This window comes from Trachinotus anak, unplaced genomic scaffold, assembly GCF_046630095.1.
Source record: "Trachinotus anak isolate AG129_WGS33_773 ecotype Australia unplaced genomic scaffold, CSIRO_AGI_Tana_v1 ptg000004l, whole genome shotgun sequence".
Taxonomy (NCBI): Eukaryota; Metazoa; Chordata; class Actinopteri; order Carangiformes; family Carangidae; genus Trachinotus; species Trachinotus anak.
In genome coordinates this window covers 10,910,066-10,936,510 of record NW_027273855.1, presented here as the reverse complement: position 1 = coordinate 10,936,510, position 26,445 = coordinate 10,910,066, and the positions used below count along the sequence as shown (strand labels likewise).

General features: G+C 40.5%; 3 protein-coding genes across 11 annotated transcripts; 2 read left to right on the top strand and 1 right to left on the bottom strand.

Annotated features, from left to right (window-relative positions):
• Positions 1-93: 93 nt before the first annotated feature.
• Positions 94-15,164, bottom strand: ccdc30 (coiled-coil domain containing 30). Of its 9 annotated transcripts, none has more exons than XM_071475809.1 (28): positions 14,810-15,164; positions 13,795-14,017; positions 12,761-12,943; positions 12,361-12,481; positions 11,864-12,054; positions 11,435-11,515; positions 11,211-11,288; positions 10,540-10,696; positions 10,015-10,086; positions 9,420-9,535; positions 9,194-9,321; positions 8,884-9,076; positions 8,663-8,761; positions 7,975-8,103; positions 7,657-7,794; positions 7,085-7,263; positions 6,620-6,887; positions 6,163-6,285; positions 5,460-5,630; positions 5,000-5,209; positions 4,185-4,342; positions 3,860-4,025; positions 3,420-3,541; positions 3,111-3,252; positions 2,834-2,970; positions 2,243-2,360; positions 1,891-1,955; positions 94-1,659 (listed from the first exon to the last, which is right to left on the bottom strand). In XM_071475809.1, the coding sequence occupies exons 2-28, from the start codon at positions 13,813-13,815 to the stop codon at positions 1,455-1,457; spliced, it is 3,771 nt and encodes a 1,256-aa protein (XP_071331910.1). In that variant the 5' UTR covers positions 13,816-14,017; positions 14,810-15,164; the 3' UTR covers positions 94-1,454. The 9 variants fall into 9 exon arrangements, with proteins under 9 accessions (XP_071331910.1, XP_071331913.1, XP_071331914.1 ...); XM_071475812.1 differs by having other exon boundaries at positions 11,211-11,285; XM_071475813.1 differs by having other exon boundaries at positions 6,163-6,267; positions 14,810-15,163.
• Positions 15,165-15,528: 364 nt separating this feature from the next.
• Positions 15,529-19,119, top strand: emp3b (epithelial membrane protein 3b (MAM blood group)). The gene is made up of 5 exons (XM_071475835.1): positions 15,529-16,090; positions 17,229-17,315; positions 17,416-17,518; positions 17,619-17,759; positions 18,439-19,119. The coding sequence occupies exons 2-5, from the start codon at positions 17,238-17,240 to the stop codon at positions 18,612-18,614; spliced, it is 498 nt and encodes a 165-aa protein (XP_071331936.1). The 5' UTR covers positions 15,529-16,090; positions 17,229-17,237; the 3' UTR covers positions 18,615-19,119.
• Positions 19,120-19,245: 126 nt separating this feature from the next.
• zmynd12 (zinc finger, MYND-type containing 12) lies at positions 19,246-26,390 on the top strand. The gene is made up of 8 exons (XM_071475834.1): positions 19,246-19,506; positions 21,202-21,331; positions 22,519-22,690; positions 22,809-22,978; positions 23,270-23,392; positions 23,525-23,618; positions 24,304-24,449; positions 26,148-26,390. Exons 1-8 carry the CDS (start codon positions 19,367-19,369, stop codon positions 26,277-26,279), a joined length of 1,107 nt encoding a protein of 368 aa, XP_071331935.1. The 5' UTR covers positions 19,246-19,366; the 3' UTR covers positions 26,280-26,390.
• The last annotated feature ends 55 nt before the right edge of the window (positions 26,391-26,445 follow it).

Below are 26,445 nucleotides of genomic sequence, written 5' to 3'. Positions count from 1 at the left end.
GTCACTGATAAGTCGGTTTACTAAAAAGTGTACCTGCCAACAAATCTGTTTTTTTCAGAGAGTGAGGTGGAGGAGAAACAAAAACATTCAATGTCTTATGTATTCACTTTTATTTATGAAAATAGTTTTGTCTAAAAAAAATTATTTACACAACAAAAACAAAAGTCAAAGGTTTTTGTCGATTACATCTCGGTTTACATGTCTGTCGCAAACAGGCTTTTGTTATTAGACGTATTCACGCAGCAGCAAGATAAAGTTTAATACTTTCATCATTTCAGGCACATTGAAATAGACAAAATAGACTATGGTTTCCACAGTGTATAACTCTATTACTGACACAAAATAATAACAGCAGTATGAAATAATTAATGTCATTTAATGCCAAGTACAAAACACACGTCTCTGCTGATGATCTTTGCGGCTGGCGTACAAGCACTAGCTTCCCAGGAGGAAACCTTTGAGGTTAACCAATGGAAGCAATGGAAGCTCAAAATAGACAAAACAAAACTTCTGGAATTATGTATCCAACTTTTTGGATGTTTTTTTAAACAACAAGCAAAGCTGCACATCGTAAATGTTGGAGTTACCACAGCGGACAAGCCATAGGAATGACGTCTCTGTTTACCACACAGTCTCATATTTGACATGAGTGGGTCATCAACATTATCAATGTTATAATATCCGCATGATTTTGTAAAAAAATGCTGATTTGTTTAAAGATATTTTGACACAGTAAAACCATAAACATAGAACACCATGGGCATTTTTTCATAGAAAACACTGCCAAGATTCAATTTAACTCAGAAAAATACATACCATTGATATCCCACTGCTACATTTTCTCAAATGTAAACACATGTAAAACTTTTATAAAGTGCTTTAAACTAGTCCCATTCAAATCCACCATGAAATGATTTTTGACATTGCACTGCACTAGTGTGATGTACCTATCCTGTAGCTATATGTAAAAAAACCAACCCATAAACCAACATGAGGCTTTCAAACATTCTGGTTCGCTTTGGTGTGCTGATGCAAACAAATGACCAGACAACTGACCAACAAAGATTATGCCAGCTAGCTTCCAAATCAAATCTCCCATTACATCCTGCTGCCTTGAAAATACGTCATAAAAATTACTGATTGGCACAGGGTTTTTTAAAATCCCCAATATTTTCCCTCTCAGTATAAACCTGGATCAAAATGCAGGCTGAACAAGAATCTGCTTTGCAATACAAAAGAGATATCACCCTGAGCAGAACTGCAGTGGAAGCCCCCCTTTCATTATTACTATATTTTAACAAGAATTATTTGCATTCAACATATTTTTTTTTTATCTCCAGCAGAGTAGGCAAATACTATAGTGCCACCCAATGCATGACTCACAGCACTCATCCTTGCTGGTAGCTTGCTCTTGTAAACACAAAGGCAACACCCGCGTCAGAACGTACCACGTCTCATACCTTGTCACTGTTAACAGAGCTCTCTGCGCCTCTGGCCTCTGGAGGAACCAGTGGGGAGGTGAGATTCAGGTAACCCTGTTCTGATAGCTGGTGTGTGGAGACAGACGCTCGGTTGCCGTCCACCAGCATACGCTCGCCCACCTTCACGCGGCAGATTTTGTCCAGGATGTCCAATGGGTCACAGGAACCTGATGTCAGACTAGTGGCACAAACGAGAGAAATGTACATACATGCATTTACCTCTGTACGGTAATCAGTATGAAATAAGACAAGTGTATTAAGTGGGAAATTCTTTGACGATCTTAACAAAATTATTTTATACCTTTTCTAGCAACAGCAGAAATTAAGCTAAACAAATATATATAGAAATACAAATATTAATCAATAAATAATTTTAATAAAATCATAAGTTCTGTCAGAACTGCCTTACCTTAGTTTAGATGTATGTAGGATGCCATCACAGAGACTTTCAGGGGGGTGCACTGTCTTGGAATTCTGTCAAGCGTTTACAATTATCATGTATTTGGCATTAAATTTATCATATGTTTTATCATGATAAAAAAAGAGACATGTCACCCATTTTACATTAGGTCAAGCTGCTTCTCTTATCTTTAAAGACGTTCAGCATCAGCCACAGTGATGATCAGCTTGTACCATTGTCAGTCAAATTTGAGATTCTTTAATACCAATGCTGTCTGAGCTGTTGTAACAGTAATGAAAACCTGTGAATTTTGGATGACATATCCCATTAACTCATAAAGATACTTTATGTATAGTGGTACCTCCAGGCTGTAGAATGACTGGACATTCCTCAGGGCTCGTTCTAAGGAACTAACTTGATTGGAGAGCTTCAAGGTGCGATCCTGTAGCTGTCTGTTTTCCACTTCTAAGACATTGACCCTTGAACAGATTCATATTCATATTTACTCACAAAAACAATTTAGCTAGTGCGTCCTTTATGTTATCACTAACACATGCTGATTGATGACAATTAAAATCATTACTCTCTTGTTTAGGAGTTCACAGGGCATCCAAAAAAACTCTTTAGGGAGACACATTAGATCAAACCCCATGAATTCCTGACTTGTGTTTTACAGTATTCATTTCTTACATACAACAATTACACAGCTTTGTTTGGCTTTCGTTTATTATTTTAACTCATGGTTAAGAGAGAGTTCTTGATAAATGACAACGGCAATGATGTTGTAATTTGATATCCAAAATGTAATACTTAATTTCAACTTGGAAAAAAGGTACTCTACTCAAAGAAATATTCAATTATGTCCTAACTAGAATAACTGCCAAGCCTTTGGACAGCACTTCACATGGCTGTGCAGCAGGTTATGTGTATAAAGAGTGATTCATGAAGATACCTGTGTTGAACAGTTGAGGCAGTCCTCATGCCATTACTACCCATTTCTTCAGCCTCACTCATCTTCCTCAATAGTTCCCTCTTCTCCTCCAAAAGTTTCTCATTTTCCTCCATCACTGTTTGGATTCTTTCCTTCTCCTTAAAGCCACCAAGGAGGAAACAAAAGTGAACAAAGGAGAACAAAGATACAAAAACAGAGAAACGTTAGAAAATATTTTTCTAGCACAAACATGCTTCATTAAAAGTAATCAGACAGCATCCTGCATGATGTGTGTGACCTTGTGTGAGAGGCTGGAGGCCAGCAACAGGTCGTTCTCCAGTTTTTGGATGGTACGGTCCCTCTGTGCTGTTGTCTTGAGAAAGAGCTGCTTGGCCTGACGCAGCTTAGTCTTGTGCTGACTCTGCTTTTCGTTGTACTTCCTGAGTTGGAGGAGAAAAGGAAATTAATCATGGGAAAAGCACCTCCCTCTCCTTGTGTCTTAATTTCTGATTAAGCTGTGACTGTATTGAGCTGATCAGAAAATACATATAGAGTTAATTTCATAATATTGCATTCACTGTTAATATTGGTGTTATTTGTATCTCACCTGACGTGTGTATCAAGTTGGAGGAGAACCTGCTGCAGCTCCCCGTGCAGTCTGTCGCACTCCTGTTGACTGGATGCCAGCTCCTCCTGTAGTCTGTGGCTGGACTTCTGGCTGTCTCTTGCCTGGAGGACGCATAAAACAAAAAGGGAAATATAAATATATAAACAAGAAACATGGCAAATGTGAAGATTCCACAGTGCACACTGATTTTGTTAAGGTATCGGCTAAAAGTCAAGCAGCACTTAAGGATTGCAGTTCTGGTAACATACGTATAACTGCAGTAAAAAAGATTCTATCGCCCTGCTTGAGGGACTTTAGTGGTAACATGACAGAGCGCACAGACTGTACAACATTGTTTTGGGTATGAGCTGTCAACACAAGACCTCTTAAAAAAATAAGATCAACTTGACTGCTGCTGAACTGCTGTACATTTTCCTTACCTCCTCTCTGGCCTTGCTAAGCTCAGCCTCCATGATGGCCAGACGGGTGTCCAGCTGCTGGGCACGGTGGCTTATCTCTGTGTTGGTCCTGGTCAGGGAGGCCTCCTTCTGCCTCAGGGAGCGCACCTGCTGCAGCAGCTCCTCCTCACGCTGCTCTAACAGCTTCCTGTGGCGGGCATGGAGGAAGAAACGGATAGAAGGAGGGTCAACACAAAGACTGGATCAAAATCATGCCCTAAAACTTGCAATGGTGTTTATGACACAATTAGTGAAACAGGAACCAAGTAAAAGTTGGTAGTGTCAACAGCACCACATATTCTGTGACCTGGTGATGTGCTCCTCCTGCTGCTGGGCTCTCAGGGCTGACAAGGTGTCAGACAGATCCCTGCTGTCCCGCTCCAGGCGGCTGCACTCACCAGCCCGAGCTTCCTCCACACGCAGCTGGTGCTGGGCATTCTTAAGCTGCTGCTGCAGCTCCAACACCTGCCATCACATCAAAGCCACAGGATTCATACTCAGTGAGACAAAGAGAAAACATGAGATCCCACTTCTGGCAATGAACTTCCAAGCTTTCTACACAAGCTAAGAGGCAGCAGCTTCTTCTGCATACCCAATTTTCAGATAAGGATTAACCTTATTAAAGCTGAAGTGCAGGTCACAGAAATTACAATACATATAAAGAAACAAAGAGTATGTATTAGTATGCAATGAGTTGTATGGAGATATTCAAATGGGCCATTTGCAATATCACAACTTTTGTGGGCCAGCATTTTCAAGAGACTGGAAATCACATCCATTAAGGTCTCAAAATATAGGTTTCTCTGGGTATTCCACTGATAAGCAGAATGTCAACAAGTGAAGAGGAATTAATAAGTGAATTCAACTGGGCCCTTTATCATGAAGCAAGTTCAACTTAGTCTGGCTCTCTCTGCATGAACTAGTGTTCCCAAGCTTAAAACTGGCAACGAGTCATAACCAGTATGACAAAGCTGGTTATCAAATAGCCCAGTTGGATTTACCAACCTACCCATTAGATTTGCTGATCCCTGTGGAGAAATTAGGAAATAAGTAAACTAATCTGTTCAATTGAAAGATTCAAAGACATCATGAAAGAGTGGGACCACCTGCTCCAGCACTGACCTTCTTGTCAGCAGCAATGAGCCGCGCCCTCTCAGCCTGCAGGTCCTCCTGCAGACTTGTGGTGGCGTTGCGATTTGTGGAGTTACGTGCCAGTTCCAGCTCCAGTTCCCTGATTTTCTGCTGCTGACTTTCACTTTCAGCCAGCTGAGTGTGGACGGTCTGCTCCACCTGTACCAGCTTGGTCTGGATCTGCTTCAGCTCTGCACAAAGCTAAAGCAAACATGAGACAACAGAGCATGAACACAAAAACAGATGCTTAAAACCAATGTAATAAATATTTTAACAATTATAGCTTTTTACACAGCACCCTCCTTCCCTGTTAAGGTTTATGTTACAGTTTCACATTTGCTCATGGCAATTAGCATTCATAGTGAGGTGACAGAGTGACAAAGATGACAATTAAGTGATAAATATCAGAGGCAATCAGGAATTTCCAAATGGCCTGCAATTAAATACCAACCTTGAGTTTTTCCTGATCCAGCAGGGTGTTGTGTCTCTTCAGGTCCATATTCTTCTCTTTCTCATAGCGCAATTCTCTCTCTGCTGAGGTGAACAGGTTCTGGGCCCTCTGCAGGTCCTGCTTCATCTGTTTAGCCTCCTCTGCCTTCTGGCTCAACACGGAGTCCTGGGACTAAAGAGGAAAAGTAGAGACAAGGTTGTGACAGGTTTACGTTGAGTGGGAGTACAGATAAATACAAGAAGCCAGAAGTGTCTTCATCTAAGATTTTTTTGGCCATTATGAATCATCAAGCCACTCCAATGCACTCCCATGTAATCTAATTTTAGTCAAAGTCTGTCAAAAGCATGATAAACTACTTGAACTGGGAGGCCTAAAGCTTTTGTCATACTCATCAGAATTCATTATGAATGGACAAGAGGAAGAATACAAGAAATGCATCAAGCTAAACTATAAAAAAACTTTAAAATTGTCTGGATTACTGTCACTTCATCCAGATGACCAACTGTCAATTGTATACTTTAAGTATACCTTGAGTATGAAGGCATAATCTCACTGCTGTTTTATGAAAACTAAGGCAATAAAAAGACAACTGAAACTCAAACGTACTGAATACAAAGAAGACACTCCAAGCTTTTTTTGCAGATATCTGCAGGAAGAGCATGGCTGTTTGGGCTCGATAAGGTTGTGGTATGATCACAAGTACCTTGATGTGTGCCTGGGCTTCGTTGACTTGAGCCTGCAGGGCCAGTTGGTGCTGAGAGGCCAGCTGCAGCTCCTCCTCCAGCTTTGTCTGCAGATGATTCAGCTCCTGTTTCAGACACGAAAGCTATGAACATAACACACATATACAGTATATGAATTCTATACCATCCTGGCAGAGAAAATTTCCTCTCTTTCCACTACAAGCAGGTGAATGGTTAGGCTCTGCTGTAGAAAAGTATCTTCCAGCTGGTAGGGACCCGGTGCTTTACTCAAGGACACCAAAGCTGGAGAGCTGCACTTTGAACCTGGGCTGTAATGTTGAAGACCTGTTTCTCTACTTTACCCTGTTGCCGCAGATTCTGAACTCTGAATTAACTAAACAGTCACACAGGATTATTTTACATATGACCTTTCTTACAATTCAAAACACCCTGGCAAAGGACATGAAATCCAGTTACCTGATCCAAGCTTTCATCCTTGGTTCTCTCCACAGGACTAAGCCTAGATTTTATGTGAGTTGTGTGCAGTTCAAGCTTCTGGCTGCTACTAAGTGCTTCCTTCATAGAGGAGAGCTGCTCTTGATGCCACTTGAGCTGCTCTTTGAGGTGCTGTACCTCAAGCTCCATTCTCTCTCTTTCTCCCTCAGCTGCCAGCTTCTGCTGGACACTGGAGCTCAGCTTGGCTTGGAGCTCAGCAGTCTGCAGCCGCTCGGAAACCATTTCATCCCTGGAAAATATGCACATTTATGCAACACAAGTCAGAGCCAGTGTTCCGGTCGTATCTTGTGACTGGCCATGAAACAACATAGAAGTACCAGTTCAGCAGCACTATCACTTGTTTCCAGACTCTATTTCAACCCACATTAAACATACTACTGCATGAGCCATCGGCTTTTGCACTGTCAACTCTGGTCTGACAAAAACCTCAGTGTGTTGTGTGCTGCCTGCAGGCTGCTGAGTTCAGCAGTTAGCTGGTCAGCCTGCTCCTGCAGCTGGTCCACCTGAAGCCTGCTTTCCTTCTGGTCCGCCTCAGTCTGGTTAATGTCCTTATAGTGCTCTAGCTCACTCTGGAGTCGGCTGTGGGCGCGCTCCATCTGGGCCAACTGACAGGCAGGGAGTCCAAGACAGAAAGATGGAGAGAAACTCATTTTAGTTGTATAAATGTCAAAATGATGCATTCATGTTGACAATAAATGTCAAGTTTATTTTGATATGTTGAATAAATATGTTGAATAAATATAAACTCTTTTCATATAATCTATATTATTGGTTTTACTGCTGAGTTTTTAAGATATATAAATTTTTTTGTAAACACTTATTTTTTGTCAACTACAATGCAGATATTTTTTCCTATTAACATTATGCCTTACTAGTCTATTTTGCACACTTATGCATTCAAGCAGTGTATTTTCATTTCGTCATATATTTTGACTTTCTATTTCTAATTAAATATTTCCTGTGTCAGTGAGGCAAGTGGACCTGTAACATTAACAAACCTTTTCCTCTAGAACTGCTTTTTCCCCTTTGACTTGGGTGAGGCTCTTGATGAGCGTTTTCCCTTGTTGGCATTCTGTCTGAAGGCTGTTTACCTCCAGTCTCAGCTTCTTTAGCTCTCGCTCACCTATCTGCAAAGCCTTTAGTGTAGGGAATGAAGGAATTATATGCAGTTACTGTGTGGTTTGTAATTGTTACTTTAGTACTCTTTTCATCAGGACTACATTTCTCCAACTGTAAACGGAATTTTACATACTGGTGTAGCTGTGGTGTTATTGTTTTTTCTGCTAGACAAAGCATTGAATGTGTGCGGTTTTTACCTCTTTGTCTTTTTTGAGGGCGGCCTGGGCAGCACTGAGGTCAACCTCCAACTGTTTCCTCCAGTCCTTCTCTTCAGTCAGCCGTGCCTCCAGCATAGCCAGTCTCTCCTGGCTGCTGTCCCTTAAGTGCTTCACACAGGGTGAAAGTATTTACTTGTATTGAGTAATTTATTTTGAAGTACTGTATTTAAACTCTTCTAGTGTACCATCATTTAATCTCTGCAGGGTGGTAGTCAATGTTTAAATTTATTCCCATTTTTCCCATTTAATTTTGTAGGCATGGCAAAGGACGACATTAAGTATAGTTAGAATTAAATTCTACAGTATAGTTATCTTTACTTTATTGTATTTGAGTCCAAATATGATCTTTAAGGAAAAACTAGGGATACTGTGACAATTTCCTTTAATTTTATACAGCACAGGTGGATGGCTATCCCTGTCTCAATCACATTTATTGTCCTTTCGCTGCTTATAACATGAAAATGTATTAAAACTCACTTTATTTTACATACTAACCATTTGGATTATATCCCTTTGTGCTTCAGAAGGAGCTTTTAATAAATCACCGTATTTATTTAAGTCTGTGTAGTCGAAGTCTTCATGAACTGTAGTGTTCCTGCTGTGTTGACACACAACTATGAAATAATCTCAAAGGAAAGACTAAAGACCTTGAAAAGTAATTTCTTACCAGCTGTAAGTAGGACTCAGTGGCTTTGACCTCTTCTCCATTCTTCATCATTTTTTCGTGGGCATCCTGCCTCTTCAGCTCTGCCTCCAGGCTTTTGATCTGCATGACCAGTTCAGATAATAACTCACCCATTAGAGAGATGACTGTTTCCAATATCAATCTTTCCTAAGGTTAAGAAATTGAATATAGATTTTGAGCAAGAATTCAGTGCTACTCATTACCCTCCTGTGCAGTCCTTCCAGTTCTCCCTCATGGCGATGACTCTCCTCCTTGCTGGCATTCTGGGCCTCCCCCAGCAGGGCTTCCAGCTCCTCATTCCTCTCCTCCAGCTCTTCCTGTTCCTTGCGTAGCCTTTGGAGTTGTCGTTGCAACTCCCTCACCTGCACAAGCCCATTTTCCATCGCCTCGTGACACCTGATAGAGAATGATGATGATTTCAGTCAGAAAGAGCAGGTGGGATACTCTTGATGAAATCAACAGAAATGTAACACACAGTTACCCACTGTGTCGTTGAGGAATTAATGAATTTACCGTTTGTGAACGTGATCCTTTTCTTGAGCTGACAAGGCAGAAATACTGTTCTGTGGTTCACTGTTAAGGCCCTTGTCCTTTCTATCCTCTTCAGCTGCTACATCTTGGTCTGCGTCATTTATTGCCAACTGAACAAACACACCAACAATGCAATGCAGCTGCAACAACTTTTGTGGGTTTTTTAAATTAAAAAAAATGTAAATAAATCAATTCAGTAAATATTAACCTGTTCCTGGAGATTTTTCTTCTCAGATTCTATAGTGCGCACTCTCTCCCTCAGAGCTCTGTTCTCAGCATCTAGTCTGTCATTTTGCTCTTTGGCTCTCTGCAGCTTCATCATATCTGTGGAGAGAGACACATGACCATGAATATATAGTTTTAGTCATGAAAATGTATTTTGGTCTTCTTGTTTTTCCTCTTTTTAAACCAACCTATAGTGCACTATAGGTAGTCAATTTGTCAAGAAAGGTGGATTTGGTAAAAAAAAAAAACCAAAAAAAAAAAAAAACATGAGCTTGAAATTTTAGTTCTTACAGCAAATCATTAGGCATTTTGTCCAACAAAGAGGACTTTCTGTTGGGACTAGTTTTACATTACTGCCTTTGTCTGGTTATGTGACAAGATTCAGCCAAAACATTACCTGTATGTGGAGAGCAAAAATAAGGGAAATATTTCTAACAACATGATAAGAGGAATAAAACAATTACTTGTTTTTAAAGTTCAAGAGCCAATGGAGAGATACATGTGAAAGTAATAGTAAGTACTTCCTAGAGAGGTAGTCACTCTTGCAGTAATTTATGTCACACCCAAGTCTGTCTCACCACAGTGTTTCAGTTTGTCCACTTCCCTCCTCAGGTTTTCTACTTCTTGGACCATTCCCTGAATCCCAGATCCTGAGATTATAAGCATATTTTTAATTCTATAAAGCAGAAAAGGTGCTTTCTGCTAATCCATGCCTTTTATAAGATTTCTTCTCTAATGCTGTTTGTGATTTCCTGTAGTTGGCTATAATACAATCAGTTCCACAAAAAAATACACTGTTTAGAATGTGAAGTTGCTATATTAAACAAATCTGTAGCCTGACAACAGTGTGGGGACATTAAAATATTTTAAAGGTCGGAAGTAACAAGATGGGTAGTCCAGGGACTGGGGCTGCATGTGTGAATCAGTATATTCATGGGTACTCAATGCTATCATGTGTGTGTTTCTTATAACCACTTGTGCAGCAACAATGTGCAAAACCAATATACAAAATTGTTCAGTGTAAGAGTATGTAGTCTTTAAAAGCATCATATCAAAATCTAACATAAACTCACGGTACTTTACTGTAAGTCTTTGCAACATACCACTTGAGTCTGGGTTGTTGTTTTTGGCAACATCCAGCTCATTGGTGAGTCTGCGGATATCCTGATGAGCCATCGCCAGCCTCCTTGACGCCTCTTCCAGGTCCCGCTCAAGCCGCTGGCGCTCGTTTCGCTCTTGGGAAATCTCCTCACTCTGGGCCTGGTGTTAAATTATGAGTTGTGGATGGTTAGAGTGGGAGTACAGCACAAAAGAATACTGATTGGACTGACCGGAGATGCACGTGGCCCAACATGCTGTTTTAAGAGACATGCATTTTGAGACTGACATTCCATCATAACTGCAGGCCTGGAAAGGAGCATGGGTAGTGAGTTATAGTATAATTTATATCTAAGCATTCACCTGCATAGAGAGACCAGTGGGACAAATAACTCACATGCTGTTATCTGTGACATGCCATGACTGTTTCTCCCATCCACCCCTTTCAAACACCCATCAGCTGTTAGAAAATTATACTGACAGATGTGTTAACGAGACAAGCAATATTGTCTGCATCATAGCGGTCATGCAGATATAAAGGCTCGTAATCAGTGCAGAATATATTTCAAAAATAAGAATCATTCATAAACAACCCAGTGACACCCTTGTTTGACTCTTTTATCACAATATCGGTGTTAGTTGCTAAATTAGTATAAGCTGTGAGGTTGAAACCTACAGGGGTAATATTGTGTTTGCTCTGACCAGACCTGCGCAGCCCAAACAGCTTCTTCCATGGACTCTGGGACGCACACTGCTGAAAGGAAAGACCATTGTGTGCAGAATCACAACAGACACTAAATAACTATCAAATGGTATCCCCGTACTTTAAATTCAACCTGAAAAGTCTGTGACATTATACAGACCTGTAACTCAGCCATGGCACAATGAGAGTCACCTCACCTTTGTCATGTTATCTATGCTTTTCTGTATATCCTCCCTCTGCTGCCTTAGCTCCTCCTCCATCATGTGCTGAATATGCTCCTGTCCAAGTGTCACAAAAACACAGAGACTCACTTAACCACATTTATATGGGCTCTTCATTTGCCCTGGATAGGTAATCATTACATTGCACTACAACTACAAAGCCTTTAGACAGGTTAATTTGAAAATTCAATGACTAAAGACTGTACATTAAAATGGCTAGGGCTGTGCACTTTCGCTGAAACCTTACATTTATACTTCAAATGGTAAAAATGAACTATACATTACACTACTATACTATACACTGTACGTACTATACTAATTGTTGAAACATTTCAAAGTGGTCTTATGTGGTTCCTGGCATTATAAGGAAATTAAACAGTCCTCTGATGTGGGTCAGTGCGTTACCTGGTGGTGGCCCTCCCTCAAGTTGCCAGCGAGGCTCTGACTTTCTAGTCTCCTTTCAGCAGCCTCCAGCCTTTCCAGCAGTGTGGCCCTCTCCACCAGCAAGTAAGCCACTTGCTCACTTGGGCTGCTCAAGCCCATCTCTCCAAGGTCCTCCTGAGCCAGCATCTCTGCCAGCTCTTTGCTCTGACTCTCTGGAAAAAAGGGGAGTTTACACTGGTCAGTGGTTTGCGTGGCAGGTGGTGAAATAAGATTTAGAACAAGACAGGATGAAAACACAATAGTGCACTAGTATTTCTGTATGGCAGCAGATTTAGCATTAACACGAGTAAATATCCAACTAAGAGAATACACAGACAATTTTAGAATATGCATGGCAAATAAAAATTATTAGACAAGAATGGTATGAAATATCCTGCTCAGGAGCTCTTGTGAGCCAGGCTAGGCTACAACCCAAATGAAAGGATGCCAACACTGAATAACAGTGGCAGTGAATTCACCTTGTTGTTGTCTGATCTTGTGAAGCTCATGTCGCAAGAGTTCATTGTCTCTCTCATAGTCTGCAGTCAGACACTCACGCTCTTCCAACAGCCCACGAATATGTGCAACATAGCTCTCCACCTGATAGACAAGAAGACAAAAACCCAAAAGTAATTCAGTTGTAATTGGCATACCATTTTGACCAACTGGCTTAGTCCTGTACCCATTTTAAAGAAGTGTGGAAGTATTTCTAATGTACCTCACTCATTATCTACAGCAGTTTAATATGTCTATACCTTCAATAAAAAGAAGGTGCATACTATGTAAAACTGGATGTTTTGCAACCTTAAATCATAAAACCTTAGTCCTAAAGGTCTGTAGCACTGCAACACTTGGCTTACTAAAACACAAGTGTCTCACCTCCTTCATCTCATTGGCCTGCTGGGTACGTAAAGTCTGCAGCTCCTGGGTGGCTGACTGAAGCTTTGCCTCACTTCTGAGCAGCTGTTGCCACAGATGACACTGCCGCTCCTCTGCAGTGGCTGCTGGAGGCAAGCCATCCTCCTGAAGCCGCAGAGAAATCTGGTCCAGCTCTGTCCACACCTGAGGACTCAGACGAGAAGCTGAATGTTATTAAGCAGCAGATTATGAAGTGAAATTCCTCTGAGTACTGTGGTGAATCAAGAAGTATCAAATCAAGCCTGTGAATGAGTAGCCTTGGGCACACTGCTTGTTATTATTAAGATTTGTCTGTTATAGCATGATGTATATTCAGCTCAAGTGTCATTTACCTAAAGGCTGATAAATTTCCTTAACAATTGTACGCACTATGCTGCTATACACTGCTATATACTGATTTTTAAAATACGTCATGCCATGACACCTGCAAAATAATAAGCAAATTACTTTTTACTTAATTTTGCCAAACAATGATCAAACAAACTATCTTACAAACTATAGCATTAGCAAGCATTCATCATCAAGGCTGTCAGCCTTGCTGAAAACTGATCCGTTTGCATGACACATATGAGAGGGACACAACATCAGAGAGGCATGCCAGCACTGAACACCTGTTGCTGAATACAATACTGTACTCTAGGGGTTGTAACCTGAGCAGGCCCCCCATGCAGCATTTAGACTACTCCATGAGCGATCACTGCTCCAACAACATGCAACATACTGTCACAAGCTAGGTATCAGGTCTCATGTGCCTGATGTACTTAAACATCACACCAACTGGTCTATGCTCTTGCCACTGAGGAATAAATGGCAAAAACAATAAATAAGTAAACAAAAAGCCATTTCGAAAAACAAAACAATGTCACAAGTTGTGTAGATTAAAATAGTTTTCAAGTTCCATCAAACATTTCTGGTGTTGAACAATGAACAAGGCATCTCATCTCGGTGACTAACACTTTGTTATCTGTAAGCAAATTAACAGCTATGAATGTTACCTCTTCATGATCCATGGTCATACATTAAGTCTGTTGAAGCTGCATCTGTGAGTGATGAACGTTTTCCTCTGTGGTGAAAAGTACTGGTCACAAACAATTTAGCCTACATGGTATCATATAGAAACCAGTCTTAATTTGCAATGACAGGAAGATCCTCAAACGTCATCACTCCCATTGTTGTTGCAATTGATCCATGACAACGTCTCTTGTCCTTGGTTTTCCCCTGTAAAACATGACAGACTTTTGAACAATGCTGTCAAGTCATGTTAGGACCTGCAGTCATAAGCATGGGGATTAGACTAGCTACCTAATCTTACACATGAACAGGCACACAGCTTAACAAATGAGTTTTATTGCATCACCTGAGGCTATGCAAAGCTTCAAGTTGATTAGCTATATCTGATCTGCGGATATGTTATCAAGAAGAATTTAACATGGACAGAATAGGGGTAAGAGCTCTATCTTCTAAGCAGGCGTCTTCTTGTCCTGCACTTGAGAATGTTGCACTTTGCAACAATATCTATACAATTTTATAGTAATACGGACAGTGCCACTCTTGTACGACTTCCACTTCACATGGAATTAAAAATCTTCATTTTCTAGCTAACCAATCTCCCCAAAATGTCTGACGAGGAGGAGCAAACGAGGGTTTTGTAGGACAACAGCCACTTGCATTCCTTTTTGGCCACGCAAGCTCAGAAAGATGTTAGCTAATTATTCTAGTATTGCTAACTGCGCTGTGTTAATAAACTAGTAAATAATCAAAACGGACAATTGTTACTACCTGCAGAGCGAGCAAGTAAGCAAAGTTGGTTCCAAAGTTATCGTGGTGTACTTTACAGCCAGCTAACGCTAGCTCGCTAACGGTAGCCATAGCTTTCTCCAGTGGCCGCTTGGCAGCAATTGGTGAACACCGTAAGGTTTTCGTCGTGATAACTGGAGACACTGGCTTAAACGCTGACTTCGTTGGGGTGGTGAAGCTGAGCATAACTTGTGCAGTTGAAGTTTTACCCACCTTTCAAAGGCAGCAGAGACAAGAAATCCAAGTGCTGAGGACAGGCGTGGCGGACTGAATTGGCTTCTACCAGCACCTAGGCAACGGACCGTACCATTCAAAGGATGCAGGGGACAATCGATCAGGAAAGATGCAACCAACTAAAGCAACTTGTGGTGTTCGTATTTGTTGAAAAAAAATGTTCCAAGGAATATTGTTGTGGTAAATGACAGCTTTATAGCTTGGCAGAAGTAATTACCCTAAAGAGTTTACCTGAGCCTGAAATAAAATAAAATGTATGACAATTAAACGATTTTCACATGTGGTTTCGGCCTTGGTAATCGGCTGGTAATCCAAAAACAGTGTGAATGTATAATGGTGGGCTGTGTGCAGTATCCATCAGTGTCAGGCTTTATTCACTATTTCTGGCGAACCACTGCTTTTAATGAGGGTTTTCTCGTTTATCCATGGACGTAAGCACCAGGGGGAGACAAACAAACATAACCCTTTCCTTCATGGCCGTGAAATAAGATAATTAATGTTAGAATTGTGCCACGATTTTAGCATTGAGCTCTATCACACTGTTACATTTTGAAATTATAATATGAAATATGACATGAAATTAGTAAAATTAATGGAGAGATACATTCGTCAATGAACACGTTCACAGGTACATGAATCCTTTCATGATTATTGTTTTTCTTTTTTTTTTTTTTTTTCTTTTTTTAACTTGTATGTAGAAGTAAAGTTGGTAACTTGATAATATGCTGTTTTGCTGTTACCGCCTGTGACCCTACTCCATGAACCGAGGCACGTTTGCATGGTGTGGCCCGCCCAGATGTTTACTGTGTGACCACTCATTATGTTCTGGTGTAGAAATGCGAGCTATGCCGCAGCTGCGTGTTTATTTTTCACATTTACCTTAACAAGACTCAGATCATGAATGGATGAGGCACGGAAGAATGCTCATTACATCGAAGAGCAATTTCGGCAGACTGTTTACAGAGGAGGTCTCTTCATGTGGTTTTACGTGCCTGCACTGCCCATGGGTGGGTCTCATTTGAGTCTTTTTTGGATGGTGATGTTGTACTGAGGGACTACGAGGCACAGCAAAAGGGAGCTCTGTTCTGCACAGAGGAAATGGGCGTTCTCCTTGGAAAGTTTGGCTGGAGTGATTGAAAAAATAAGGGGGTGTGGCAAAGCTAGACAGGAGGGGACCACCAAGAGGGGCACAATGTTGTAGAGCTGTGAGGCAAATTCCAAGCTCCTGCTGAGGTATCATTCAGAAGAACGGAATACGGGGTAAGTAGATATTTCCATGACTTTTCGTTGCATTTCTGTGAATATTTTGTTCAATCATGGTACCGGTAGATTACTTTTAAAACAAAGAAGTTATAGTTGTGACCCTTGCCTCAGATAATCCTGAGAACACAAGCTCTAAAGGTAATGATCCTGCATAAATCCTGCCATCAAAAGATGTATGTTTTTGTTACCACACATGTTGTGTGCCACTGTAAGATGACTTCTTTTAACAGCCTTGCAACAGAAAAAGATAATGTCACATATCATATCTGTGTAATATGAGTATTGTATTTGATTCCTCACACAGAAATGATTTCTTTGACAACTATTTGGTTTGTTTCTACGTCATTTTCACTGAATGTTTCCCTTTTATTCAGTCTGATGTGATGATGATGAAATCTGTACTAATGACATAATGATATGTCATTACACAAAATTTAATATACAGTAGATATAATGATAATTTGACAGTAATCATGACTCCACTTGCCGCCCAAATGGACCTCTCCTACAGATAAAGATCTACACAGACAATTTCATCCTGTTTCTTTTTCCCCATGTCTTTTTTTGTCTCACTGCATGTCCTCTTATTGTGATACTTACAATGGCCACTTTAGTGTTGTGCAGTCCTTCTGTATGTACAGTATCAGATAGCTTTGAAAAATCAGAGGCTTTTCCTCAGACATTAATTTCCTCTAAGTTTACATGTAGAGCAGCTTTAATGAAATCCAAATGTTAGTTGAAATAAATGAAAAAAAACAGACAACCATTCAGCAGGGTAGAGCTTAATTGGGTAAATACTTTTGCACACTTTAGATTTCAGTAAACCCGCTCAGGTTCTGAGCAGGTTTGCTGAATGATGGCAATACAGAGGCCAGTCAAAGAGAAGTTTTAGAAATAACTCATTGCACCCTGTTTTGAAGCATGGCGTTATGCAACACAGACTATACTGTGTTAAGCTACTCATATTTTCCATTTTATGTTTCAAGGGAAACCAGGAAAATCCCCTAACACTGATTTCCACTCTGGAACCAGAAAACATGTTAAATTGGTCACACACTGTTTCCTTGCTAACCGTAATGCTGAATGCAGTTGCTCAGGAAGCCTAAATTTAAACGATTTTGTTTGTTTTTGGCAGAAAATAAAAATGGCATACCTGCTTATGTTTGTGACCCTGCTGCATCTCATTACACTGGCCATGCTGTTGATTGCAACCATGGAGAAGGTAATGATCATGTTTAGGAAATGATGTTTGTTCACTTATTTTTTTTTTCATAAGTGAAATATGTTGAGCTGTGCGTGCTGTGTCTAATCTCTATTTAAAGTCCTGGTGGGTGCTTGATGGCCTGGAGAACTCAGATCTATGGTACAACTGTAGGCTTGACAACGCCACAGGAACCTGGCTTTGTGCATCCTCCAAAGAAACTGGTAGGCAACAATCTCATTTTATATACCTCCACAAAATGGGCTTTACATTAACTGCTGTCTCCCCAAAGGTAAAATCTATGGGAATGTTTTCCTTTCCTAGAGTGGCTTCAGGCAGTGCAGGTCCTGATGGTTCTCTCAGTGGTCTTCTCTTCAGTCTCCTTCTTGGTGTTCCTGGGTCAGCTGTTCACCATGTCTAAGGGTGGACTCTTCTATTTCACTGGGCTATGTCAAGTCTTCGCAGGTAACAGTGGAGTGAAACAATGTGCCTGCCAATATGTCTCTGTGTGATGAGACCATTTGAAAAGGGTGACCCTTGCTCTTGCAAACTGAAGCACATATCTAAATCCCATAGTGGGTAAATAAGGCAGAGAGAAGATCCTCTGTATTTCTGCTAAAGCAGAATTAGAGAGTTCTTTTTCTCAAGTTCAGGACCTTGTTGGTGGGAAAGAACCTGATACAGGTAAATTAAAGGACCTTTTTTGCAAGACCAGTTTTGTATCCCTACTAATTGTACTTTTACAAGTATAATTTTACAACCAAAACATCCCTTTATCCACCATTCACTGAATACAGTGGCTATGCCTTTAATTTACTTTTACTTATGGCTGAATTGGTAAAAATGTGTGTAATATGGAGGATGAGGTAATTATGTTATAGCAAATCTGGCATACCCCTATTTTTGAGTGTGTAGGTTAAATGAATGACACAAACACCACCACAGAGTTGCACAGTCTCAACAAAAGGTTAATGTATTGTGATCTTCATATGATTCATGTTGTTCTGTTGCCACATGTTGCTGTTGCAATTTCTCTATTGTACATGATACCAATCAATAAGTATATATAATGAGGCAGGTTACAAACATTGAAAACTTTTCTCCATTCTCCTAAAACAAACATCATCTATGCTTTCTTTTATAGGCCTGACAGCCTTTTCTGCAGCTCTCATCTACACATTACACAACAAGGAAATCCTTCCCAACTCCAAAGAACTGACTTCAGGACACTTTGGCTACTGCTTCATCCTGGCCTGGGTGTGCGTCCCTTTGTTGCTTTGTAGCGGTGTCATATACATTCACCTGCGTAAGAAAGAGTGACCAGAAAAAGGAAAAAGATGTCAACAGCAGTACAGTAAAACAAAGCATCGAACTGACTTGGCTTCTTGTTAATGAGAAATATTCATTTCACAGCAGTCACAAATGCCGATGTTATGATTTATGCACAGGCTTTGGTTAATGTGATTATGTTTTTGAATTGTAGATACATGTATATTGGAAACATTTTTAGGAAATGATGGACGATCTCTTAGGCAAATACTGAATCCTCAATGTCATTCTAGTATATATAATGCTCAGCTTAAGGTTTAAGACATTTTTATCATAAGAGGGGATTTTGTCCACTATTCTTCATATGTTGACCAAAGACGGCAAATACAAAGAAAAGTTATGTATTTTTCATTTACTGTTGTAGGCCTTATGATGCATTTGAATTGCTTTTCATTTTCCCATCAGCTAATTGAAAATATATATTTTTGTACCTAAAACTGACATGTAGACTACACTTAGTAGCTGCTCCTAATAAATATCACATATTGAAACATAATGTGTGCAATTCCTCGTTGTTACAATATATTTTAAGTAAACCCAGTTTTTAAATTCCCGATAATAATTTGACAACTATAATCAAACATTGTGGAACGTATCAATCCGCATGTATGGTCCTATACAGACTTGGGTTGTTGCCATAGCAAATGTAAACTTAGTTCCTCAACAACTTGCGTTAGCTTCATCCGCAATGTTGGAAAACTAACACGTGTGTTTATCCATTTCAACTGGGCCTTCTTGTAACAATGGAAACTGAACCTCAACTTTCTGGGACAACATCAAAGATAATTCCTCTTGCCTTACCCAGAGGGGCGGAAAAGTTGTGTGAACTTTGTCAAAGAGGAGCGCACCTGCAATGCGACAAATGTCGGGTCACCTTTTACTGGTAAGATCGAGTTATCCTAGCTAGCTGTTTCATCGTGAAACGTAAGGCTGCTAAAAAAAAAAAAAAGAAAAAAGAAATAATGTAGCTTATTTAATTGTGAGAGCTTCATTTCTTAATTTCACAGGGTCTACTTGTGTTCGTTTTGTGTGAGGTTGGTCAAACCATGTCTACGGTTTTGACGCTAGGTGTCAGTGTTAGCCAGAATTTTCCACAGGAAAACACCACAGCACACGTCGGCATGAAGGGCGTTCATGTGACTGTGTTGTCAGGAGGGAGAGGAACAGCTGGAAATGAAATTACCACACGAGTATTTCTGTTCTTGTGACTGTCAGGGAATTTTTTTTGCCTGCGTCTTCACGATAATTTGAGTTGGTCAACATCAGCTTTTTATGTGAGGTAACATTACCTTTGGCGCAGGTTCCCATCTCTGCAGAGTCAATTACAGATCATAGGATGGTGCTTGGTGGAGTCCTCATTGGCACCGAATGAGGAGTGGAGAGGAGCATGTGGTGACATCTCTCCCTGTGGGGATTTATGTAAAGGGATGAGCCACTACACTCAGTGTCTTAAAAGGAGCTCACAGCTACTTATTCTGCTTGCTTTCCTCTAAGCCTCTACAGTGAAGTGGCAAGTCTCGTCATGAGATGAAAAATTTTAGCCTATATAAACTATACCAATTGTGGGGCAAACCGATTGTTTTCATTAGAATTGAAGCAAATATAAGAGGTAATAGATGCTGCCAGTTCAGAGCTGAGTTAGCTTTTGTTCTTTGTCAGACCAGCATATTTTTTGGAACACATTGCTTTGGCCTCAAATAAGAGTGTAAAACTGTCACAGTGTTAAATTTGAAATGGTTTATTCAAAGCCTAATGAGCCATAACATATTATCAGGGTTCTGGCTGACTACAGACTAGTGTTGACTAGTGGTGAATATTATTAGGCAAAGTGAGTAGTATCATGCAAAGAAAGCTCAGCAGGGTCATGGAAGTGCAGTGGCTCTGTATCCTCAGAAGACCCCTTGATTTGTGCTTGTCTCTGCGTGTCTATACACACACAGACACAAGCTATGTCTCAGTGCTTTTGTTGATGTGACGTGGCCAGATCATAGCCTGCCCGTCTGCTCGTCTCGGGTCCAAAAACACAAATACACTGGAGTATGCACACATGCTCCTCAGTAGAAAAAAAACACAGGGAAAACCAAGACAGTTTCCACCAAAGTGTGCAGAAGAGGAGAGCCAGATGAACAAAATTACAGACCAGTTATGTAATGGCATACAATTTAGTACGCCCTCTGTGCACTCAGACAATATTTCCTGAATGGGATAGAAACTCTGCTTTGTAAAGAGTTTTGTTTGCAGAGTTCAAACCAACTGATATGTACTGTGTAGAAACTCTTAATAGTACACATTATCATATCTGTCTTGCAATCTTAAGTCAGATTCACCTTTTAAACCAATTTTACTTACAGTGTAAGTTGCAGACGGTGATAAAGTTCAGATCATGGCAGGAAAAACTGGTTCTTGATCAACAGTTTGATTCCTTTTGCCTTAATTAGATTTGGACCAGAGGGGAGATTCACTTTATCCATAAAAAAAACTATAATGACTCTGTGGATGTAATGACTATAAGGTGACTGAAGGGGGAGAAGGAGAAAGTCTAATCTAAGTTGCAGTCTATTTTCTTTTAATTCCTCAGTGATGCAGAGCACCAGCAGGCTGACTGGGTGGGAATCCATGAGAAAATCTGTCAGTTGCTTATTCCTATTCGCACCCCAACACTCCTTAGTCTTCAGCGGGTTGGCCACATTCAAATACAGATTAAAAAGGTGAGGATGTATGTGCGCAAGGACCTCATATGGAAAACAATGAAATACGCAGTAGAGTGTTGCCATCTTTTTTCAATGACATGCAAAGAAAAACATGACTTCTGAAAACAGTATCTCCATTGTTCTTAGAAGTCTTTCTGTGATTCATCATTTCCTTTCAAATGGTCCAGTGTTCAGTTTACAAGTATTCAGTTTATATTTGTTTTAGAGTTTATTTTTTGGCATTTTGTCTTAATTTGATAATTGGAAGTCAAGAGAGAGGCAGGAAACAAAGGCAGAGAGAGAGGGGGGCATGACGTGCAACAGGGGTCCCCCAGCCAGGAATCGAACTGTCAACGTTGTAGTCATGTGCCTTAACCATTTAGCCATCAGAAAACCCAGGGTTTTAGCTTTCCTAATTTTATATGACTGAAGTCGCCAAATCCAAACCCAGAGCACACAGTAAGATGTTAGAATGAACTGTCTAAAAAAAAAATGTAATGTAATCATGTAAACTGTGCTACCTTTCAGGAAACAGTAAAGAAAAAGTCATAGAATTTAAATAGCAAAAACACTCAACAACAACTGTTCTTTGATGTCACTTCACCCATCTTACAAGCTAAGTAAAAATGTTGAATTGATGTATTTAGAATAGATAGAGGTAGAGGGACAACCAGAATGGTGTTTTAGTGGACAAGGAGGAAAAAGAGAGACAAGATTTCATTACAGCACTCATTAAACTTTTATAGTCTCAATAGGTTCAAGCCCCTGAGTCTTTCTCACCTGTATTTGAGTTTGTGATGTACTGTGACTGACATAAATACAGGAAGCTGTACAAAAGACATGCTTTTGTTTTTCCACTTTACAAATCCCAGAGAGGAGACAGAGCAGAGAAAGTTTTCTTTTAGGTTGAAAAGTAAAAAATATAGATTATGATTCTTACTGAGACTTAAATCAGTATTCCCTCCAGGAGTTTTGTCACAGTGGACACAGTGAATTTTAATTCCCAGTCCGGTCCTGTAGTGTTTCCAGAGCCAGCTCCGTCTTTGGTAATAGAATGTTAAAACAGTGATATACAGTATAAGCTACTACTGAATATTCTCGTGATTACCCTCATTTCCCATGAATTGTTACATAATGTTCCAGGAAGTCTGATGAATTAATGTGGGGTAAAAGTAAGTAAAAGTAATCTTTGCTTCCTTGCTTAGGAAGAGCTGATTGAGATTTGCAGGTTGGTGGCTCAGAGCAAGCTATCTGAGGGGAAACACCGGGAGGCTCTGCCTGCCGCCCAGTTCTGTCTGCGCTGTTCTATAGACGTCCATGGCCCTAGTACTGTCCAACTGGTCCCTGCCTACCTGCTGCTGGCAGAAGCCAACATGGGTGAGGAGGGAGCACAAAATGGTTTCTCCGCTCAACTGCATTCCTTTGTTCTTCCCATATGATGCAGAATGCTTAACTGTGTACATATATGTATATTTGTGTGTATTTGCATTTCCAGGTTTGGGTAAACTAGGTCTGGTGACAGAGCTCCTGTCCCAGGCTGAGTGGGTGGTGTCGAAGAGCTCAGAATGTGGTCCCGCAGTCCACCACCAACTACACAGGAGCCTAGGCCGCCTACACACAGCGACTGGAGACCTGGAAGCAGCTCTACTTAACTTTGCAAATGATGTCTGTGTCATAATTAGTACACTCACCAGCAATGGCTTCAATACATGAAGTATCTTCAACTTTTCTGTAACTGATATTGTGAGAAGCAAAATGAATGGATTTGTCTCACTGCTTGTAAATATTTTTAAGCATGACTATGATAAAGAGTTCCTGGTGTGCATTGTTCATCTCTCAGAATGTACAATATTGTACAACGTTGCTTACATGTTATGTGCACTCACTCCAACACAGGAAATCCCCAGTACATTTTCATATAGCATATAATTAAATGGAGTTCTCAATTGTTTTCAGATATACTTTGCCAGTGAGGAGTATGGTCTACATAGCACAGTCACCTGTGGTGGCTACTTCCTCATGGCTAATGTGTTTGCCAAACAGGGGAAGATGTCCATTGCTCGTTCCTTGTACTCTGAGGTATAATTAATTAATTATTAATTAATAATTGATTAATTAAGCAGTTATGATGTAATTGCCCATGTGACCAAATCTATTTTTGTTTATGTGTTTCATGGTTTATCTTGTTGTTTATCTTCTTTTATATTGTAGGTGGCACATACTTGGCACTGCCATCTGACCAAACTCCTCAAGACCTGCGTCCAAAATATCCATAGTCCTGACATGTTGTTGGAGCCCGTTTATGGTGCGTCTTGTCACACCAAATACGTGCAATATAAATGTCATATAAATGTGTATGTAAAAAAAAATATAAAACCACACATTTAGCTTTTCTCAAATCTCTCCAGTTCTGTCAAACCATTCAAACACAGTGCAGAATCAGAAAACAACATCACCAATCCATCATTTGCTCCACCCGCTAAACAGCAGAGCTTCATTGGTGTATCAGTGAAAAAATAAGGTCAACAGTGCTATATTTAGCTGAGCTGTCTTGCTGTGCAATCCGAAAGCTAAACCTCAGATTTACACTAGCATGCTTAGGGCTGACTAGAGACCACTGCTGACACATGTCTGGCTGCGCAGCATCCGCACCACTACCCTCTATTGCAGCTGCTGCCCTACATATGATGCTAAGCCTGTTAGCTGCACTGCAATTTCCCAGGCTTGCTGGGATGTTTACCAGTGGAAAGATAGGGGCAGGAGGGCAGGATGCTTACACGAAATATATATAAGACACAAACAGATCTAAATTTTATTGACCAACCTCTACAAACCTCGCTCATCCAATCTGATGAAAGCTGTGTGAATTAAATGCATACATGCAATTTTTATGAATTGGTTAAGTGTATTGTTTATGTATGTCCATGGTAATATATTGTAAAAACTTAAGAACATTTGCATCTTTGTCTGTATCACTGACTTTTAATCAGGCAAAGCCCGTCGAGTTGAAGTCGATGAGATGTTAAGAACCATGTTGGAGTTTGAACACAATAACTCCAGAAAAGACTCTGCACAGATTGCATTGGTGGCCCACTGCCTGGCCATGCTGTGGTTTCTGGGAGGAGAGGCCTTAAAGGTGAGTCACCTGATGGGGTCACCAGGCATTAAAGGTTCAGTTTGACACAGTGACACAGTTCCCCATTTCCTCCACACGCACCTCCTTTGGAGTGCCCTCTCCAGATGGGATTATCTCTAATTGGTAAAGCCGTAAAGATAAGGTGGGATTTAGTGGGAGATGATGTGACTGTCTCAATACTCAGACTTACAGCTTGGTTTCCGGTGTCTCTGTAATGTCACTGGAGGCTTTGTGTGTGTAAACTGCACCTCTTTCGACGTGAGATGTATGAGATGAAATCTAGTGTGTCATGCCAGCTGAAAGACTGAGGCAGCTCAGATGTTGTGAATGACTGTGCTGTTGTGAGGTTCTGTACCAGAGAGGAGGCCACCACAGACTTAAAACCTTGTTGAGGGAGAAGTAAAAAAAATTGGATGAGATCTTCCGGCTAAGCTCAAGATGCCTCACTCTAGCAAACAGTAAACATATACATAGACACAACAATAGACAGTAACACAAAACCAACACTACAGTCAGTTTATGTGTTTGATTTTTTTCACAGTCATGTTTTTATCTGGTGGTTTTGTGGTTTGTCAGGGCTGGGTGAAATATAGTTGGAGTTTTTTTTACTTCATGAACAGCTACACCAGAGTCCTGCAACTACTGGAAAAAAAGATAAAGATGGTGGTCTTTTTTTTTTTTTTTTTTAATAAAATGGAGCCTTTTCTCTAAGGGCAAAATAGTCAGCCACGTGGCCCATGTGTCAAGCAGTTACCCCCTGTTGTTAAATACTCACTTTGAGTGGCATAATGACAGCTGTAGGACTATGGCCAGTGCTCCCCCTTGCTTGGATGATGCATAAGTTAACTAACCTGAGGGCTGCTTCAGCTGACTGAGGAGTATCTTTAATCTCCACAGTTTTTGCTTGCCTTTCTGTGTGTAGTGTTTTCAGCTTGCTCAGCGTGCCACTCAGCCACAGGTCTTCTGTTCAGATCAACTGTCTCTTGTTCCTTATATTTATTGAACTATAAAGTTTAAAAAAACTAGGCTTTGAGTTGTAATGACCACTTTTACTCTTTAGTGTAATGTTATGTGATGGTTATTTTGGTTTCAGATTGACTTCTGGTCTTGTCCATGTCATGGCTCCATTGTGGGTTGCAGTTTTAGCAAGAATCACTGTAAGAATATACAGTTGTATATTCTTAAAGTATCATTAGGATGTCTTGTTTTTATTGGGGGAATTGTGGTTAAATTCTTTGACTTTTTCAGGGTGATTCAGGGTGCTGTTGAAGGGATGGAGAAACATTAGATAGGAGAGTCTGTGGCTTAATAACTCAGACTTGTATTCACCACTGAGAGAACTGTGGATAGATATAACACTAAACACACAAACACTTAAGTAGCACACATACAATGCATATTCCTAGCTGTTTATAAACCCTAAGAAACTGCTTCCTTCCTCAATGAATTCCACATTGAGTTTGGCGTGTTTCCATTTCATGGTTTTGTCAACAGCATCAAACAAAGCTTTAACGTCCTCATTTTATTGTAAACTGTATCGAACACTGTAACAGCCTGACAGATCAGATTGTCAGAGGGGTAAAGTGGGATAGATTAATTAGTCCAGTTTTAAGTGATTTTATTACGTAAGTCAGCTCTCCTCACAGAGTCTAACAGCTGCAGCTGCTGTGTTTGTTTCCATTTGTGTTTCTGTGCTAGGCACTGGGATTTGGCAGCACAGCCCTGCAGGCCAGCCAGCTGATACCAAACCATGATCTGACAGAGCCTATCCAGGGCCTGCTGCAGCTGGTGCAGAGTCTGCAGACAGGCCCACATCCTGGTCCTGACTAGTCACCATACCCTGCTCCTCCTTCTGCTTCAAGAGGGCATGGCATCAGGACATCTGTTTAGCCCCACACAGATTCACCCATGTAGATGATGGAAAAATATTGGGGGACATATCTCTAAGGACATAAAAACAAATTATTATTGAAATTCTTGATAAAATCAATAAAAG

Bases quoted from the DNA above. Each gene is read 5' to 3' on its own strand.
- ccdc30 (XM_071475809.1), bottom strand. From the start codon at position 13,815: ATGACCATGGATCATGAAGAG. The intron at 5,210-5,459 runs GTTGGTATTTAA...TGTTTGCTTTAG, and splicing joins TGGATCAGGAAAAACTCAAG to CTTTGTGCAGAGCTGAAGCA. The intron at 1,660-1,890 runs GTAAGGCAGTTC...TTGTGCCACTAG, and splicing joins CTACATACATCTAAACTAAG to TCTGACATCAGGTTCCTGTG.
- emp3b (XM_071475835.1), top strand. From the start codon at position 17,238: ATGGCATACCTGCTTATGTTTGTGACCCTGCTGCATCTCATTACACTG. The intron at 17,316-17,415 runs GTAATGATCATG...CTCTATTTAAAG, and splicing joins TGATTGCAACCATGGAGAAG to TCCTGGTGGGTGCTTGATGG. The intron at 17,760-18,438 runs GTAACAGTGGAG...TTTCTTTTATAG, and splicing joins GCTATGTCAAGTCTTCGCAG to GCCTGACAGCCTTTTCTGCA.
- zmynd12 (XM_071475834.1), top strand. From the start codon at position 19,367: ATGGAAACTGAACCTCAACTTTCTGGGACAACATCAAAGATAATTCCT. The intron at 22,979-23,269 runs GTCTGTGTCATA...AATTGTTTTCAG, and splicing joins TACTTAACTTTGCAAATGAT to ATATACTTTGCCAGTGAGGA. The intron at 23,619-24,303 runs GTGCGTCTTGTC...ACTTTTAATCAG, and splicing joins GTTGTTGGAGCCCGTTTATG to GCAAAGCCCGTCGAGTTGAA.